At 46.8% G+C, this 16,917-nt stretch overlaps 1 protein-coding gene across 1 annotated transcript in view; it reads left to right on the plus strand.

Annotated features, from left to right (window-relative positions):
* Positions 1-16,917, plus strand: part of ABCA4 (ATP-binding cassette, sub-family A (ABC1), member 4) — a 128,540-nt gene that overhangs the window by 59,360 nt on the left and 52,263 nt on the right. The window contains exons 15-20 of the mRNA XM_011991509.1: positions 3,878-4,099; positions 5,383-5,587; positions 9,058-9,123; positions 11,890-11,979; positions 13,681-13,855; positions 16,081-16,212. Coding sequence (XP_011846899.1) covers positions 3,878-4,099; positions 5,383-5,587; positions 9,058-9,123; positions 11,890-11,979; positions 13,681-13,855; positions 16,081-16,212 — 890 coding nt within the window. The remainder of the gene's footprint in view (positions 1-3,877; positions 4,100-5,382; positions 5,588-9,057; positions 9,124-11,889; positions 11,980-13,680; positions 13,856-16,080; positions 16,213-16,917) is intronic.

Consider the following 16,917-nt stretch of genomic DNA (forward strand, 5'->3'; position numbering starts at 1 on the left):
AGACGAAATCTCCCGAAGGAGCCACTGTATCACAGCATCCTCCCATCTCCCACTTCCTGCCCAGGGGTCCATGGTCCACACAGACTTTCCAGTCCCATTCCACGACCATCTGGAGAAGCTGCTATCAGCAGAGCCCTGCACAGGGTAATAGTGTAATTAAAGTAGTCTTCTCTTTCCAAACACAGAAGAAATCAGTTCAGGGAGTGTTTTCCTAGGCTTACAATTGTAACTACTGGCTAGAGTTGAAATGGGGAAAGGCTTTTGCCTTTCCAGTAGCAGTAGGGGAGGAGATTTGGATTATTTACTAATCACCATCATGGTCACCTCCTACATGGCTTCACCAAAAAACATTCTGCTGCCTGAAAAATCTCCAAGACCTCTCTCTCTTTAAAGGATGGAATTTGGAGTCCATCCTTTCTCAGTGATAAGGAGTTTTTATAGCCACAGGCAGCTTCCATTGGTCTGTCCTCTGCAAACTCGCAACTCCTCTGAGAGCTAGACTTGGAAATGAAACATTATTTTGCAATATGTTGCTATCCTTCGTTTTTAGCTCCTCCACCGTAGATGATTGTTTGTACTTGTTAAATGATAAGGATATAAATTTAGGTCATTTTTTATATTTTATTGGATGGAATTTGGTATAATTTTTAGACTTCAGGCTTTGCAGGCTCCGGAGATGGATGGATTGAGCTTGTTCTGCTTCTTCCCCATCATGATATGAAGTGCTGCACCACACTAGGCAGTGTGTGTAGTGACCACAGACTGGCTGAGTGTCTCCCATCCCATGCCGGCCCATATCAGGTACCTACCTGATCCACAAATATTCCATCAGATCCTGTTCAAACAAAACATCTCCAGTGAAGCTAAATCTTGCCCTTTCTCCTTACAGTAAAATGTACTAAATCTGAAGGTTTTGTCTTTTTAGTGTGGATCTGTGATCCAGTGATCTGTGGCCTTGGTTATGCCCTGTGCTAGAGTCCTAGCACAACAAATGCTAAGGTAGAGGTCATTCTGCTCAAACAACCTGACCCCACCTGGATGTGGCTTTACATTTGCAAAGGGTACCAAAGTTCTGAGAGATGAGGGGAGGAGCTGAGCCCCTTGTCCTCATCTAGGGTTCCTTTGTTCTTTCCCATCCCTCAGTCTGCTCCTTTTCCCAGTACCAACATGTTTGTGTCCTCAGAATTAAAGGAGTAAAAATGTGTAAACATCTGACTAGCAACAGCCATGAGACTTTGCCTGCCTTGTTGATAAGCAGCATTGAGATCTGCCCTCGTAAGAATGGGCCATTAGGTCTTCAAAGCTTTCATGATGTGAGGTAAAAAACGTTCACCAGGAGTTTCATGCACAAAAGAGTTTCTCTTTGTGGGAACTAGAACATTGTTCCAGTGATGACGGAAACAGAGCTTTCCACACCAAAACAGGGTTTTCCTTTGAATGACTCTCCCACCTTTCCCTTGTGTCTTCCTCCCCACCTCAGCAACACAGGAAAGAAGCTGGAAGCAGGGACAATGGGAAGGTCCCTTTGTTATTCAAGCTATTAGAAACAAAAAGAAAAGTGGCCATCAGAGGAAGCCACAGCTGGTGAAACTGTAGGGTCACAGAGTGAGTTACACCTCTGGCTTAAGTCAGTGAAAAGTCCTAGAAGTTTGTGGTCCTAGAAGTCCTAGAAGTTTATGGGACTTTGTTTTGAGCAAGGATAAGAAATTGATTTCAAGGCCGGGCACAGTAGCTCATGCCTGTAATCTCAGCACTTTGGGAGGCCAAGGCGGGTGGATCACCTGAGGTCGGGAGTTCGAGACCAGCCTGACCAACATGGAGAAACACCGTCTCTACTAAAAATACAAAATTAGCTGGGCCTGGTGACACGTGCCTATAATCCCAGCTACTAGGGAGGCTGAGGCAGGAGAATTGCTTGAACCTGGGAGGTGGAGGTTGCCGTGAGCCGAGATCGTGGCATTGCACTCCAGCCTGGGCAACAGGAGTGAAACTCCGCCTCAAAAAAAAAAAAGAAAGAAAGAAATTGATTTCAGGCCGGGCGCAGTGGCTCACGCCTGTAATCCCAACACTTTGGGAGATGGAGGCGGGCAGATCACTTCAGGTCAGGAGTTCCAGACCAGTCTGGCCGACATAGTGAAACCACACCTCTCCTAAAAATACAAAAATTAGCCAGGTGTGGTGGCACATGCCTGTAGTCCCAGCTGCTCAGCAAGCTGAGGCAGGAGAATCTTTTGAACCCAGGAGGTGGAGGTCACAGTGAACCAATATCGTATCACTGCACTCTAGCCTGGGCAACAGAGCAAAGCTCTGTCTAAAAAAAATAAACATAAAAAAGAAATGGATTTCATTCTTCTGAGAACTGCAACAACTACCTTAAAGTGATTCCATCCAAAAGCCACATGTTCAGCCATGGACTTATTTTTATGGAGCTGCGTGTGGGTGACACACAAAATCAGGAGCTCTGAGTCCTAATCTAGACTTGTATTTAGATTTCCTCTGATTTGGGTTCTGGTTAAGCATGGGTCTCTCCTGTGCCCCGCCCCGCCCCTTGCCATTTGTTTTGTCTGTTTTCAGTCTGTTCTGTCAGTACCCACAGGCAGGAGAGCAGAAAGGAGAAATGGCAGCCGCAGCAGACAAAAGGCACGTTCTTTCCACTCAGCTCTCGCATGCCCGTCACAGATACTGCCATTGGTCTCTCCTTTCTATGAGAGGAACCCAAAACTCCAGCGAACTACTGCCAATTGATCAGAACTCATTTAGGACGGGGACCTATTTGTTCCTTTATGTTCCTGGGAAGAGCACAGGATGAGTTCTATGTACTCACTTGTGTGTTCAGAGAGTAAACTGCCTCATAGGATGCCTCCAGCAAAGGATAACCAAGAAGGTCTAATACATTTGACAATCTCAGTTTATCCTATAGTGCAATTGGATAGCAGTTCCCCTAGTGAAAGTTGCTAGTTTGGTCCTATTTTCTACATAGCCGAAGTGGTTGATTCATTGGTTAATGTGAAAGTTACTGAATACTGCCAGCAGGTGCTAGGAAATGTATTTGTGTGATATTCATGGATGGGAAGGATCAATCCACTTCCAAGTGATTTGGATTAATTACTGGTGTTTTCACCTGTGTGGGTAGCAAATCTCAGAAAATCAAGTACAGATGATGGTATCGGGCAGGCCAGGCCCCAGGCAAAACGCTGAAGCTCCTCTGGAGTCCCCTCCCATCTCCCTCTTTTGTTTCCCATATACCTGGTTTATCCAGGGCCCTGGAGATGCTCCAAGACGCCCTACCCAGGTCTTCCTCCCTTGTCCCAGCCATATTTCTCCACATTACCACTCTTCTCACCGAGGATTTGCTTACTTAACACTTAATAAATACTATTAAAAGAGAAACTTAGGCACCTTAAAATGTTAAAGAGTTGATTCCAGCAAACAGTGATTCACAGGAGGCTCCAGATCACAAGTGGTTCAGGGCACCTCTGAGGGGTAGGGAAGCAAGACAAAGAAAAACAAAGCAAGTATTTGATTGCTTCACATGGAAAGTGCCTGATTAGAAGTAGTGGGCAGTTTGTGACTAGTTAACTTTCTCTGAGTTGGGTTTTGGTTTGCTGATGTAGGAACACAGAATGCTGGGGCCGTTTCAGCCTAATGGTCTCCCAATTAATTTTTTTTAACATTACTGATGACTGATAGGAGTCTAATGTGTTACTCTTCCCAGGGAAAATGGCATTCCTAGGATTAAAGGAACTCAGCGCATGGAGTGTGCATTGTAGAAATTTAGACAGTAACAACAGGCTCGTGGGAGAGAGCCCTTTAGGGCAGAGTGAGAAGGCGTCCGGACAAGGGCAGGCATTACTGACGCGTGGCCTCTTGGTTTCAGCATGGAAGAATCCTACATTACAGCGACCCATTCATCCTCTTCCTGTTCTTGTTGGCTTTCTCCACTGCCACCATCATGCTATGCTTCCTGCTCAGCACCTTCTTCTCCAAGGCCAGTGTGGCAGCAGCCTGTAGTGGCGTCATCTATTTCACCCTCTACCTGCCACACATCCTGTGCTTCGCCTGGCAGGACCGCATGACCGCTGAGCTGAAGAAGGCTGTGGTGAGGCCCTTGGGCTGGCCCCTGTCCTATGACACGTTTCCTTGGAAGGGTCTGTAGCAGTCCTGAAGACCCAGCCTGCCCTTTAAGGGCGTCCACTTTGCCTTTGACCTAAGGTTAAAAGGTTCATGTGAGGCTAAAAGGTACAGGGGCAAAAGTGGGAGCAGTCCTCACCCTGAGCGATGCAACAGTGACCCCTCACCACACCTGCTTGATTCATCTGCCCTGCAAAGTCATTAAAAAACCAGTTCAACTCATGAGTCCCTTGGTTTACTCACGAGAGAGAGCTAGCAGCGCATTTCACTGGTTTTCCTTTCCCACTCTTTGAGAAGAATCAGAAGGGAAGGAGCTCGCCACTTTACTCTCTGTCTAAAGAGATGTTTCCATTAATTAAAAGTTTTTGTTTTGCTTCAGAACAAACTTGGAGTATTTCCACAAGTATCTTTAACATGCTCTACGAGTGCTTGCAGAAAGAAGTGCAGAAATGAGACTGTCCACAGAGTCAGGCTTGCCGGCCAGGAGAGGACTCCAGAAACTGACTTCTGATGGCCTGAGAAACTTCCTAGTTCACAATTCCCAGACCCAGACAAAGAGCACTGTCTTTTCTCTAATTGTTTTCAAATGGGCCATTTCCACCCTCTAATCAGCCTCTGGCCCTGGAGGGTGCAGTTCCCCTCGTCCTCCGGAGTCTCCCTGTCTCTGTGCTGTAGAGTCAAGAAGGGATGACCACCTGCCCTCGCTGGGAAAAGACAGAAAGTCTGACTTGTTCTCACGACTCACACTTATTAGGGTCCAGAGGTGTCAGGGCATCTGCCTTTCATTTCTTAGGTTAAATAAGAAATCAATCGCTGCCATTTATAGCACCCAATTTTCTAAAATGATCACAATGGATTAGTGGCAAGAAATCTTTATGACTCATCTGTGGGCAGAGCTGGGCTATTTTGGTAACCCTTGAGTAGGCAGATGGAACTTGGAGGCCACTTTCTTGGGTACATAGATCACTAGGAAGCTATAGGTCTCGCAACTGTGGGTTAGGGCTGGGCTGAGAATTGTTTCATGTGTTTTGTGACTGTACAGCTAGAGACTCTCTTGTTTGCAGAGAGACACTCTGAACTCCCCCTAGCTGTCTAGAGAAAGACTGCCTTCACCCCTCCTGAGGTGACCTTACACTGGGAGGCAATGGGGACCCTCTTTTGGCCCTCCCCTCTACCTTGAGGGCATCTGGGTGCTGTTGCATTGGATAAAAGGCACTGCTCATTTTCTGTGCCCTCTCTGCCTCACTGCAGAGCCTGCTGTCTCCGGTGGCATTTGGATTTGGCACTGAGTACCTGGTTCGCTTTGAAGAGCAAGGCCTGGGGCTGCAGTGGAGCAACATCGGGAACAGTCCCACGGAAGGGGACGAATTCAGCTTCCTGATGTCCATGCAGATGATGCTCCTTGATGCTGCTGTCTACGGCTTACTCGCTTGGTACCTTGACCAGGTGTTTCCAGGTAAGCATCCCCCTCTATAGGGTAAAGGTAATTGAGTTCTTCAGATCCCCAGCTCTCTCCATTCATCTAGTTTAAATTTCATTGCTTCCAAGCTCTTTGTCAGAACCAGCATTTGAAGTTTAAATCTAGAAGTCAAAAATCCACCAGCAAATCCTACTGGCTTTACTTGAGAAACAAATCCAGAATCTGATCTCCTGTCACCACCCAACGTTCCCTATCCCAGCCTCTTCCTTCCACTACCACCTCGCATCAGTCCATTTTCCACACTGTATTCAGGGAGATCCTTTCAGAATCAAGGTCATATGGTGTCAGCCCTCTCTGTCAAATGCCTCCACTGGCTTTTCCTCTTGTTCAGAGTAAAACCCGGTGTCTCAATCCTGGCCTCCAAGATGCTTCATTATCTGGCCTCCAACTTTCTTCCTCATCTCATGATTTTCCCTTCTCCTCCATGTTCCTCTGCTCCAGCCACGTCGGCCTCCTTACTGACTGTTTAATACACCAAGTGCATTTCCTCTTCAGGGCCTTTCCACCTGCTGTTCTCATGCCAGAAGCACGTTTCTCTCCCCCGAGCCCCCAATCCGCCCCTCATATCTGCAGGCTTGCTTCCTTACTTTGTTAAGGTCTTTGTTCAAATGTCACATTATCGCAGGGATCTTTCCAGACTGAAGAGAGCTACATATCTATGGCTCTATAAACAACATTCCTTCAGGGTTCCCGTCCCCTTACCCTACTTTATTTTGGGGAACACTCTTCACCATCTGATATGATGATGTATCTTATGCATGTATTTACTGACTCTCTGCCCTTAGTAGAAATGAGCCCAGAGGGCAGGCACATGGTCTATTTTGTTAACTGTGACAGTCCCAGTGCCCAGAATAGTGCCTGACCTTTAGTGGCACTGAATAAATATCTAATTAATCTGTAGCATGGAAAATCATCTTTTGTAAATTAGCTGTTTGCACAGTCGTGTATTTACTTGGTAGAAAATCAAATTTTCCTTCAAATTAGCATTTTCTGCTCACTAGAGCTGCCTCACCTTCATCTGAGTGGTCTCCAAGTCAGCCGACAGCCTTCTTGTGCTATAGCAGCCATGCCTGGCTCTTGATGCTGTAGCCAAGAGCAGGCAAGGGACGGTGAGGCTGGTCCAGTCCATGAGGAGGGACAAACCCACAGCTCTCAGATCATCTCAGGGTAGCCTTTGTTGGCAGAAATAGGTAGGCAGCCACCCTCAATAGGAGGAAGGCCTCTAGACTGGGTCAGGAGGCCTGGGTTTGCATCCTAGTGGCATGGGTGCATTCGTTTACTAGAGCTGCCATGACAAAATACCACTAACTGGGCGGCTTAGACAACAGCCATTTATATCTCACAGCTCTGAAGGCTAGAAGTCCAAAATCAAGGTGTTAGCAGGGCTATGCTCCCTCCGAAACCTATAGGTGCTTGGCCACTCCTTGATTTGTAGATGTACCCTTCTGATCCTTCATTTGCACATGGCATTCTCCCTGTCTTACATGGCCATCTTATAAGGACATCAGCTGGACTGGATTAGGGGCCTACCTTGCTCCCATGTGACCTCATCTCAACTAATCACGTCTGCAATGACCCTGTTCCTAAACAAGGCCACATTATGAGGTACCTGGGGTTAGCACTCTGGTGTCTTTTTTCTTGACACCACTTCTGACACCAAATGTGTGTTTTGGTTTTTGTTGTTGTGTTGTTGTTGTTTTGGCACCAACCAATTCTCCTATATTAATGGGTTGTCCAAGAATTCAATTGAATTCTGACACTATCCAGAATTCACACAGACCCCACGGGTTCAGTCCCATAAGACTGCCCCTCTTCAGATGCCAGCTGGAAATGTGGTGCCCAGGCTACCCACACTTTTGCCAAAGTCCTGTACTTACAATCACAGCTTTAAAATGAAGGATATAGCTCAGGAACCGCCACATGGAAGAGAAGCACGGTATGGGATTGGGGGCAGAGCTTCTATGCTTTCTCTAGACACACCACCCTCCCAGCACCTCAAAGTGTTCAGCAACCCAGAAGCTCTCCAAATCTTGTTGTTCAAGAGTTTTCATAACCCTGTCTCCAGCTCCCTACTCCCCTACTGGAGGTTGGGGGTTGGGACTGAAAGTTCCATTCTTCACATGTCTGGAGGTCGAGGGTTGGGACTGAAAGTTCCATTCTTCACATGGGTGGTCTTTCTGGCGACCAGTCCCAAGAAACTGCAGCTATCTTGGGGCTCTACCCTGAGTCACATCATTAGCATAAACTCAGATGTGGTGGAGGAAGGGGCTCATTGTGAATAAAAAAAGACACTCCTTTCTGCCAGGAAATTCCAAGGGTTTTAGGAGATCTGTGCCCTGCACAGGAGCTGGGAACAAAGACCAAGTATATTTTGTATTATGTCACAGACCCCAACATATCTTTTTGGAGGGAGACCAAATTCAACCCATGACGGTGACTTTGAACAAGACACTTGAACTTAGTCTGTTTTTTCTATCCTACTAGACTGTTGGAAAGAAATATAATAGATGAAAATTAGTTGATTAAAATTGAAATTTGTGCATAATTCAAAAGTTTTATTTTAGCCAAGCTAAAGCTTTCATTTATTCACCAGCTATTTACTGAGCAGCACATGTGTGTGAGGCTCAGCAGGGCCAAGTTCCGGGAATAGAGCAGTGGAGATAAAGATCCAGACCTGCCCCGAGGAATAGACAGTTCAATGGCAGCAAAGGCCATGAAACATATGGCAACTCTTAAAAAAAGCTGAGACCATGATTCTACAAAATCAACATTTTGTAGGGAGCAGAACTTTCAAAGAGAACTGGACTAGAAATTTGGGGGTCTTTTTCTTGGAACCCTGGTGGATCCAGCAGAATGAGGGGTGGGGGTGTAGAGTTAAAAACAGTGACATTAGAACTGGATTACCTGTGTTGGAATTCCTACATTTCTGTTTAACTCTCTGTGACCAGGGGCAACTATCTGTGACCAGGGGTAGATGGCTCAAGCTCCGTGTGCCTCAGTTTCCTTTCTCACAAGAATAATATTACTACCTACCTCCTGGGATTGTTTTGAGGTTTAAATTATTTAACACATGGAAAGTACTCACAGCAATGCCTGCCACAGAAAGAATATCCAGTACATGTTAGTGATGATCACCATTATTATTATCTGACTCCTGGAAAAGGACTTGATTTAATAATCTCATGAAACATTTTTTTGGAAAACTAATGTCAACCAAGATTATTGGTCTTGCTGTTGCTTATAACACCCCAAAAACATGACCGTGTGGATAAAAATATGTTGGAAGGAGAAGTCTTTCTAGGAGCCTGAGAATAGCCGTGTAATGATAACTACAAATATCTGTAGTTACAATTTGAGGTAGATAAACTCTGGATCTTATAGAACTGCGGTAAGGTAGGATAGGGAGACTCCTTCGACTTTCTCTGTTTATTTGTTTTTATTTTTAGGAGACTATGGAACCCCGCTTCCTTGGTACTTTCTTCTGCAAGAGTCGTATTGGCTTGGCGGTGAAGGTGAGTCCTTTAAAACACAAATCTGAATGTTTGAAATCAGCTCCTTGGGCTCTGTGCAGGATGCACATGGGTCACAGAGGTGGCCCTCTATGTAAACGGTGTGATTCCTGATGAGTCAGCTGCCTTCTGGGACTCTGCCCCTTGATAGGCATTGCAGCGTCTGGGAGCCCACCTTTCACGAGTCGCTGGGCCCTGTGTGATCATGAATGGCTGATCATGGATAAAGCCCTGTGTCCTGGACACTTTGTCCAGTAGACTAAAGTGCCCTATTTAAAAAAGGCCAAGCCACTTCAGGGTTCAAAGAACTTTTGCAGCTTTTCAGTATAAAGCAGAAATCCAGGGAATCAGGAAGGAACCTTTGCATTCGTCTCCCACTGCCTTCCTCGTGCCTTTTCATTCTTCTCTGCCTTTTCCAAATATAAGTAAGTTTATTCTCCCAAGATGCAGACGCTTCCTGGGGCTGAGGCAGAGCTGTTGATCTTCACCGTAATGCCTCAGATTCTCCTGGTGTTGATCTTTCTTAGGGGTGGGGAAGAAGGCTGAAAGGGCATTTGCCCACAACACATCTTAGGTAAAAGGCACCTTTACTACTGAACCAAACTGGAGGCCTAACTAGAGAAAGTTCTAGAAGCAGGGAAAAACAGACTCTTTTGTGAGGTTTGAGAAAGCAAAGAAATTCCAGAGTGTGAGCGGGGGGCTCCCCTAGAGCTGGGAGGTTCTGCAAGCGAAGGAAGTACTCTCCCATCTGTTTGTTGCTCACCTACCTGTTCTTTACTTTGTATTATTGGGCCTGGGCCAGGACTTATCCTGTAAGCACTGAGATTGATGTTTGTTTTCTCTAGGGGATTAGTCTAGGGCCTTTAAAAGGCTTGGCCAGGTTTTTTTGGTTTTTTTTTTCTTTTGTTTTTTTGCTTTTGTTTTCACTGGGTCAAACAAACAGCACTTTAACAGCTCAGGATTTTTTCATTGTATTGGCTTACTCATTTTGTCTACCTATAAACTTGTTAATTGTTTACTATAATAAAATTATCTTATAATAAATGAAAAATTTCAGCACAGGGGTGTATTCCTAGAATGTTTTTAATGTCAATGAATATCAGGGCTTGTGGGCATTTTTTTTTTTCTCTACAATCCCAACAGATACTCTGCCTCTTAGGAAAAAAAGAAGTCATAAGAAAAATATGCTCCTTCAAAAGTGAATCACAAATATGTTTGCCAACGGGAGGCAAATATTTTTCACCTGTCTCATAGGCTGGACTGAAATGGATTTCTAAAACTCTCCAAAACCAGAAAAGAGCTGAGGGTCTCTACCCAACCTCCCTCCTTTCACAGATTAAAAAATAAAAAATGGAGCCCAGGAGACAGCCAGTATCTTCCCCCATTGGTCACTTGGGACAAAATCTGGAACTTGCACATATATTGCCTGGCAGGAAACTCATTCCAGTGATTAAACTCTTTAAGAGGATGTTTCCTCTTGCTATTTCATTACCTATTTGTGCAGTTTGATAGCTAGTAAAGTGATCAAAGGAACTGTGGGGCATAGATTCAAAAGTCCTTCAGGAAGCAGAAGTAGAAGAACAGTACTAGAGGCGGCAGGTCCCTGACCACCAGGCCCACTACCTGCCGCTCCAGCACACTTCCTGCACGTTTTCAGAGGGCAGGGGACAGAGGGGCCCTGGGTGGCTGTTGCATTGAGAAATCTCGCCCTGCTCTTGTGTGTGCACTTGAGGCCGAGAGCCCTTGGATGCTTGGTGACAGTGGTTTCCTCCTGTCCCTGCCTTCCTGTCTGGCAGACTGACTGGTCCTTCTGCTTCTCTTCCCCTTCCAGGATGTCCTGATGTCTTTTTAAACCAAATGCCAAGTTTGCCAAAAAGTGTCTGTGTGTGTGTGTGCAATGTGTGTGTTTATACCACACTTCACAATTTGTCCAGGCTTGTATTAATACCATCACCAGGCTCAACCCTGGTGTTAATTCCAAGATACTTAAATGCCCATCTAGGTGAATTTCTCAGGTAAACCATTTCTCAAGCTGTAGTTTAAGCTGGCTGGCCATCATAGCACTTTGAATAGACTTTGTTTATGTTTTTGTTTTTTGAGACAGAGTTTCACTCTGTCGCCCAGGCTGGAGTGCAGTGGTGCTATCTTGGCTCACTGCAACCTCCGCCTCCCGGGTTCAAGTGATTCTCCTGCCTCAGCCTCCTGAGTAGCTGGGATCACAGGTGAGCACCACCACACCCGGCTAATTTTTTTATTTTTAGTAGATACGGGATTTCACCATGTTGGTCAGGCTGGTCTCAAACTCCTGACCTTGTGATCTGCCGGCCTTGGCAGCCCAAAGTGCTGGGATTACAGGGGTGAGCCACCACATCTGGCCCCTGAATAGACTTTTACTCAAGGTTCGCCATGACTTTCACATGTTTTGGATTGGAGTAAAATGGACCAGTGGTGGGCTAAAGAAAATTAACTCATTTCAAATTCAAAACTGGTTTTCTTAATTTTTAAAAAATCACAATTTCTGAAACTGTGGGCTCCTCCTGGCACCTTGAGAGGAGGAGGTGAAACTCTCCAAGTCTGAAGCTCCTGTTACAAATCTTCCTCTGGGACTGGCAAAGATTGTGCGATCATGCTTGAGTACCTCACAGCCCTAAAGCAGGTCAGAGGCTGGCTAGGAAACTCATTTGCTCCCCGTACCTCTCCCCTCCTTTCCTGCCTTTGCTGGTTCTCAGCTCCCGGAGGTAGAGTAACACTGGCTTCTGATTGGTGCAGGGTGTTCAACCAGAGAAGAAAGAGCCCTGGAAAAGACCGAGCCCCTAACAGAGGAAACGGAGGATCCGGAACACCCAGAAGGAATACACGGTAAAACCCCAATAAAGAATGCACAGCAGAGGCGAGGAAAAGGCTCTAAGCACTGCAGAGGGCCAGAGCAAAACATCTCATGGCAAGGGTGGAAAGAAGCCCAGGAAACTGACTCTCTCTGTTGACAAGTGTTAAACCAGATCGCTTCTCAGAGGTCCATCTGCATGTGTGTGGAATGAATGGTTCAGCCCAGACATTAGCGCATATTTCCTGGAGAAAGCAAATACCAACTATGTAGTGTGCCTGTGCCCTTGTTAGGCAAATCCCAAGTGGGTTGCACAAATGTGCTGACTTCCGAGGATTTAGCAAGAACAATAACTTTGGTCACTGGGACTTAAAGCGGATATGAGCTATAAGGAAAGACAAAAATAAATGCTTCTGTGTCCAGGGGGAAAGAGACTCCAGGGGAGCTGACTACACTTCACTTATGGCTTACAAATCTAGAAGGCCATTCATTGAAACCATCAGAAGCCTTTCCTGACAGTGGAAGTTACCTAATAATCCCTAAACTGATGATCCAGGTTTACAAGTTGTGTTTTTCCTGGCTTTTGCTGCGCTCATCTTCTCTCTTAAACTAGTTCTGTATTTTTCCCAAGGCTTTTCATTCCCTAAGCATATGCATTTCTCTGTGGCCAAAATGCTCCGGGTTTAGACAGGCAGCACAGCCCCCGGGCTCTGCTTGACAGGGCAGGAGGGGGTCTGGCTTTTATCCCTCCAGCCCACCACTGCCCACTGCAGTACACCATGCCTCTGGGCAGATCCTCCTCCCACAGTGGAAAGTCGAGGCTGAAATCAGGAGGCTGGGGACTGATTCCACCTCAGTTGCAGGCAAGACCAGGCGGCACAGACAGAAGAAACAGTGGAATTTCTCCCCCTAGGGAAAAAAATGCTTAGAGCTACAGTATTAAGATGACAAATTAAGCTGTGCCATATAGGGTGAAATGAAGCAGTGAGAGATGGGAGGTCAGGGAGAAGTGAGAGCACTAGGTGAGGGTCTGCAGTGGAGGGGGCATGGGAGGAGGAAGGAGGGGAGTGGGATTTGAGGGATGGTGATGGGGAAACGTGGACTGCGCTACCCACCTAATTGGAAAACTCTGGGAGTTCTGAGGAGCAAGAAGCCTTAGTCAAAGTCAACTCAAAGATTCAAGCCAAGGTGACTAGGAGAATGGCGGTCCAGAAAAGGTCATGGGAGAGTCTGAAAGCAGATGTTGTTTTGGGAAGATGAAGAGCCTAAGCCGCTTCCAGAAATTCATGAGGAAATGCCCCATGGACTGTTGTCAATGAGGGCCTAGGACCAAGGTTGAGCTTGGGGCCAACTCTCCCTATAGACAGTGAGTGCACTCTGATGAGCATGGGCTCTGGGTTCAAATCCCGACTCTGCCACTCATGCCTATGTGTCCTTAATAGGAGAGTTGATGTCTCTGTGTCTGAGGTTTCCTCGGCTATGGAAATGTGCCTAATAAATGTTTACACCTTAGGACCGTTATGAAAGTACATTGAGGCAATTTGTGTAAAGCAGTTGAAGCAGTGCCTAGCATATAGGAGGTGCTATATAAATGTTTGATGCTATTATTACTATTATTATTCTGCAGTCTACAGGGGCAGGTGATGTTACAGGCAGAAGACAAGGTCTGGAGAAAAAGCCCTGGGGCCGTGTAATTAGGCATTATGTTTACATCATGTTCATTATTTTCCCCCAAGACTCCTTCTTTGAACGTGAGCATCCAGGGTGGGTTCCTGGGGTATGTGTGAAGAATCTGGTGAAGATTTTTGAGCCCTATGGCCGGCCAGCTGTGGACCGTCTGAACATCACCTTCTACGAGAACCAGATCACCGCATTCCTCGGCCACAATGGAGCAGGGAAAACCACCACCTTGTGAGTCTTCCAGCAGAGAAGCTGGCTGCCGTGCTAGCCTGTCATTTCCTGGCTTAGTCTTTCCCTGTCAGCGGCTGTCTCCTCTTTCCCACAAAGTTTAGTGACAAATATTTGTGGCCCCAAGAATGTGTAAAAGCTTGCTGCAGTATTCAAAGCTCACTCATATGTATTCTCTTGAGGGGGAGGTAGAATAAGTTTATTGCCCCTTTTGTGTGCCGGGGAAGTGGACATTCATTCAGAGAGTTGAAGTGACTTTCCTGAGGCCACCGAGTTGTCATGGCTCAGTGGGGGCAAAAGCCAGGCACCGCGGTTGCCTCTTGTTTCTCACACCTTGAGTCTTTCCCCCATCCCAACAGTCCATGGTGGTGATCAAGTGATGGCCACTGTCATCACATGCACAGAAGTATTGAGTCCTGCTATTTCCCTATTTCCTTTCTCTTTGCTTTGCTTTCTTTCTTTTTCTTTTTTTTTTTTTGAGACAGTGTCTCACTCCATTACCCATGCTGGAGTGCAGTGGTGAGTGCAGTGGTGTGATCTTGGCTCACTGCAACCTCCACCTCCCAGGATCAAGCGATTCTCCCACCTCAGCCTCCCAAGTTGGTAGGACTACAGGTGCATACCACCACACCCAGTTAATTTTTGTATTTTTTTTTTTTTTTTTTTTAGTAGAGACAGGGTTTCACCATGTTGGCCAGGCTGGTCTCAAACTCCTGACCTCAGGTGATCTGCCCACCTCAGCCTCCCAAAGTGCTGGGATTACAGGCATGAGCCACCACACCAGGCAGAGTCCTGCTATTTTCAAGGAAAATTCCTTTTCCTGCCGATCATTAGGCAGGCTTCAACATCAGCTGATGAGGGTTAGTGGTAGTTCTGGAGAAAGTAAAAAAAAAAAAAAAAAAAAAATCAGTCTCTAGAGGGGCCTGTGGAGTAACCGCCTGGCAACAGAAGGTCAGGGCACGGAAGGCGAAGGGCTCTGCGTGGACCTGTCAGCTCCGCAGGCGTCCCACTCTCCTCCAAGGGACCCGAGCGCCATCTGCTGAGAGGAGAACAGGGCCCGCCATGGTTTCCCAAGGAGCAGCAGACACGGACCTCGCAGGGGGCAGTGAACCCACGTGACACAGTCTTCACGTCCTTTGGAGAGCCCCAGGAAGGAACAGCAGTGTGTACACCCTGTGATGGAATGTTCTCTAGGGCGGTTCAGTGTGAATGGAATGTGCGGCCGGTGCCATTCTATTTGGTTCTGTTTCCCTCTAGTGGTTGATCCGCGGAGATTTCAGCTTCTCCATCAGGACAAGTTCAGATAGCCTGAGATGGTATCAGAACTCAGGGACAGAGCTGGGTGTGGCGGTCCTGCATCCATCTGATGTCTCTCTGTGCTAACTGATAGGGTCAGAGAGCTGGAAGCAAAGTCCAGCACCCCAGGGCTCCGCAAAGGCAAACACATTACTTCATCAGCTGCTGACATGCAACTTCCCCCAGGGGTTAAAACAATGTTTAATACTAACGGTGATCATATTTTTGAGTTTTACTTTATGCTGGCTCTGTTCTAATGTTGTAAGTGTATTAACTCATTTAAGCCTTACAACAACCTAGGGACATGGGAGTCATAGTTCCCATTTTACAAAAAAAAAAAAAAAAAAAAAAAAAAAAAAAAAAATCCCCACCGTTGCTCTTGGGCTTTTTATGTTTTGGATCCAAAGCTAATACTGATGGTGGTAATTCCCATGCCTGGCTTCCATCAGTTAATCAACAAATACCTAGGACTGCTTAGTTATCGCCTTCATCAAGACCTTACCTGGCTTTATGATGATGACACCTGGCTTTTCAATAGCCATGACTGCTCACCCAAGAGGCAAAGCCTTGAGTCATGCACCAAACACCTTTTATTGATCCTCTCCAACACCAGGCTCCGTGATGGCTGAGCTGGGGATACCTGTGACTGCACATGAACATTCTGAGGCTGGGAATCCCAGAGGCCCTCAGCGTTGGCCTGGGAGCCCCAGGAAATAAGTAGCAGAGAAGGACGGCCGAGGTGGCCCTCTGCATTAGGGCCTGGATGCACACGCTGGTGCTAAGGGGGCCCCACAGCTAATAGCAGTTTGGGTTTGATTGACAGCTCAGGCAGGAATCCAGTGAGAGTTCTCACTGAACACGGTGTGGGGCGGCCCTCCTAAGGCATGTTGCTAAAGGCCATCTCTTCTGCCACTGACTCCTGTGTTCCGCAGGTCCATCCTGACAGGTCTGTTGCCACCAACCTCTGGGACTGTGCTCGTTGGGGGAAGGGACATTGAAACCAGCCTGGATGCAATCCGGCAGAGCCTTGGCATGTGTCCACAGCACAACATCCTGTTCCACCAGTAAGCAACGCAGGAACTGAGACCTCCCCATCCCGTCTCCTCACCTCTGCCCCCAGCACACTTTTCTAGAGCCCAGCTCAGGGGTGCTGGGCCTGGGCACAGGCAGAGATACAGACTCTTATTTGGTTTCCCCCGTGTTTAAGGTCCTTTGTCCTACTTGCAGTGAGAATTGTCCCTTAGAATATGGGACTCTGGCTCTGCTGCTCAGAGCTGAGGGCTACCCCCTCAGAAGGGTGAGGCTGCCTTCACTCTGACAGAGCAGCTGATTGATCCCCGAGCCCCTTCTGCAGCCCTGAAGTACTTCCTTTCAGGGACCAAAGACAGGAGGACCACTGTTCCTTTTTCCTGTGTAAGCCACGGCATGAAAGGCAAACTTTTCAGGGGGCTTTTCAGTTACTTTTTTCCCCCAATAAGGTATCTTTTATTTCTTATCTAAGAAGCTATGCGTAGTCATTGTGAAAGAAAAAAAAGGAAGGGAGGAAGGAAGGGAGGGAGGGAGGAAGAAAAGGAAGGAAGTAAGAAAGGAAGGAAGGAGGAAGAAGGAAGGAAGGAAGGAGTGAAGGAAAAAAGAAAGGGAGAGAGGGAGGGGATGAAGGGAGGGGAGGGGAGGGAAGAAAAGGGAAGGGGAAGGAGGAAGGAAAGGGAAGGAGGGAGGAAGGAAATATAGGTAAACAAAAAATCGAAAATAAAAGTCACCTGTAATTT

The sequence above is a fragment of the Mandrillus leucophaeus genome, unplaced genomic scaffold (genome assembly GCF_000951045.1).
Source record: "Mandrillus leucophaeus isolate KB7577 unplaced genomic scaffold, Mleu.le_1.0 Scaffold397, whole genome shotgun sequence".
NCBI classification, from domain to species: domain Eukaryota; kingdom Metazoa; phylum Chordata; class Mammalia; order Primates; family Cercopithecidae; genus Mandrillus; species Mandrillus leucophaeus.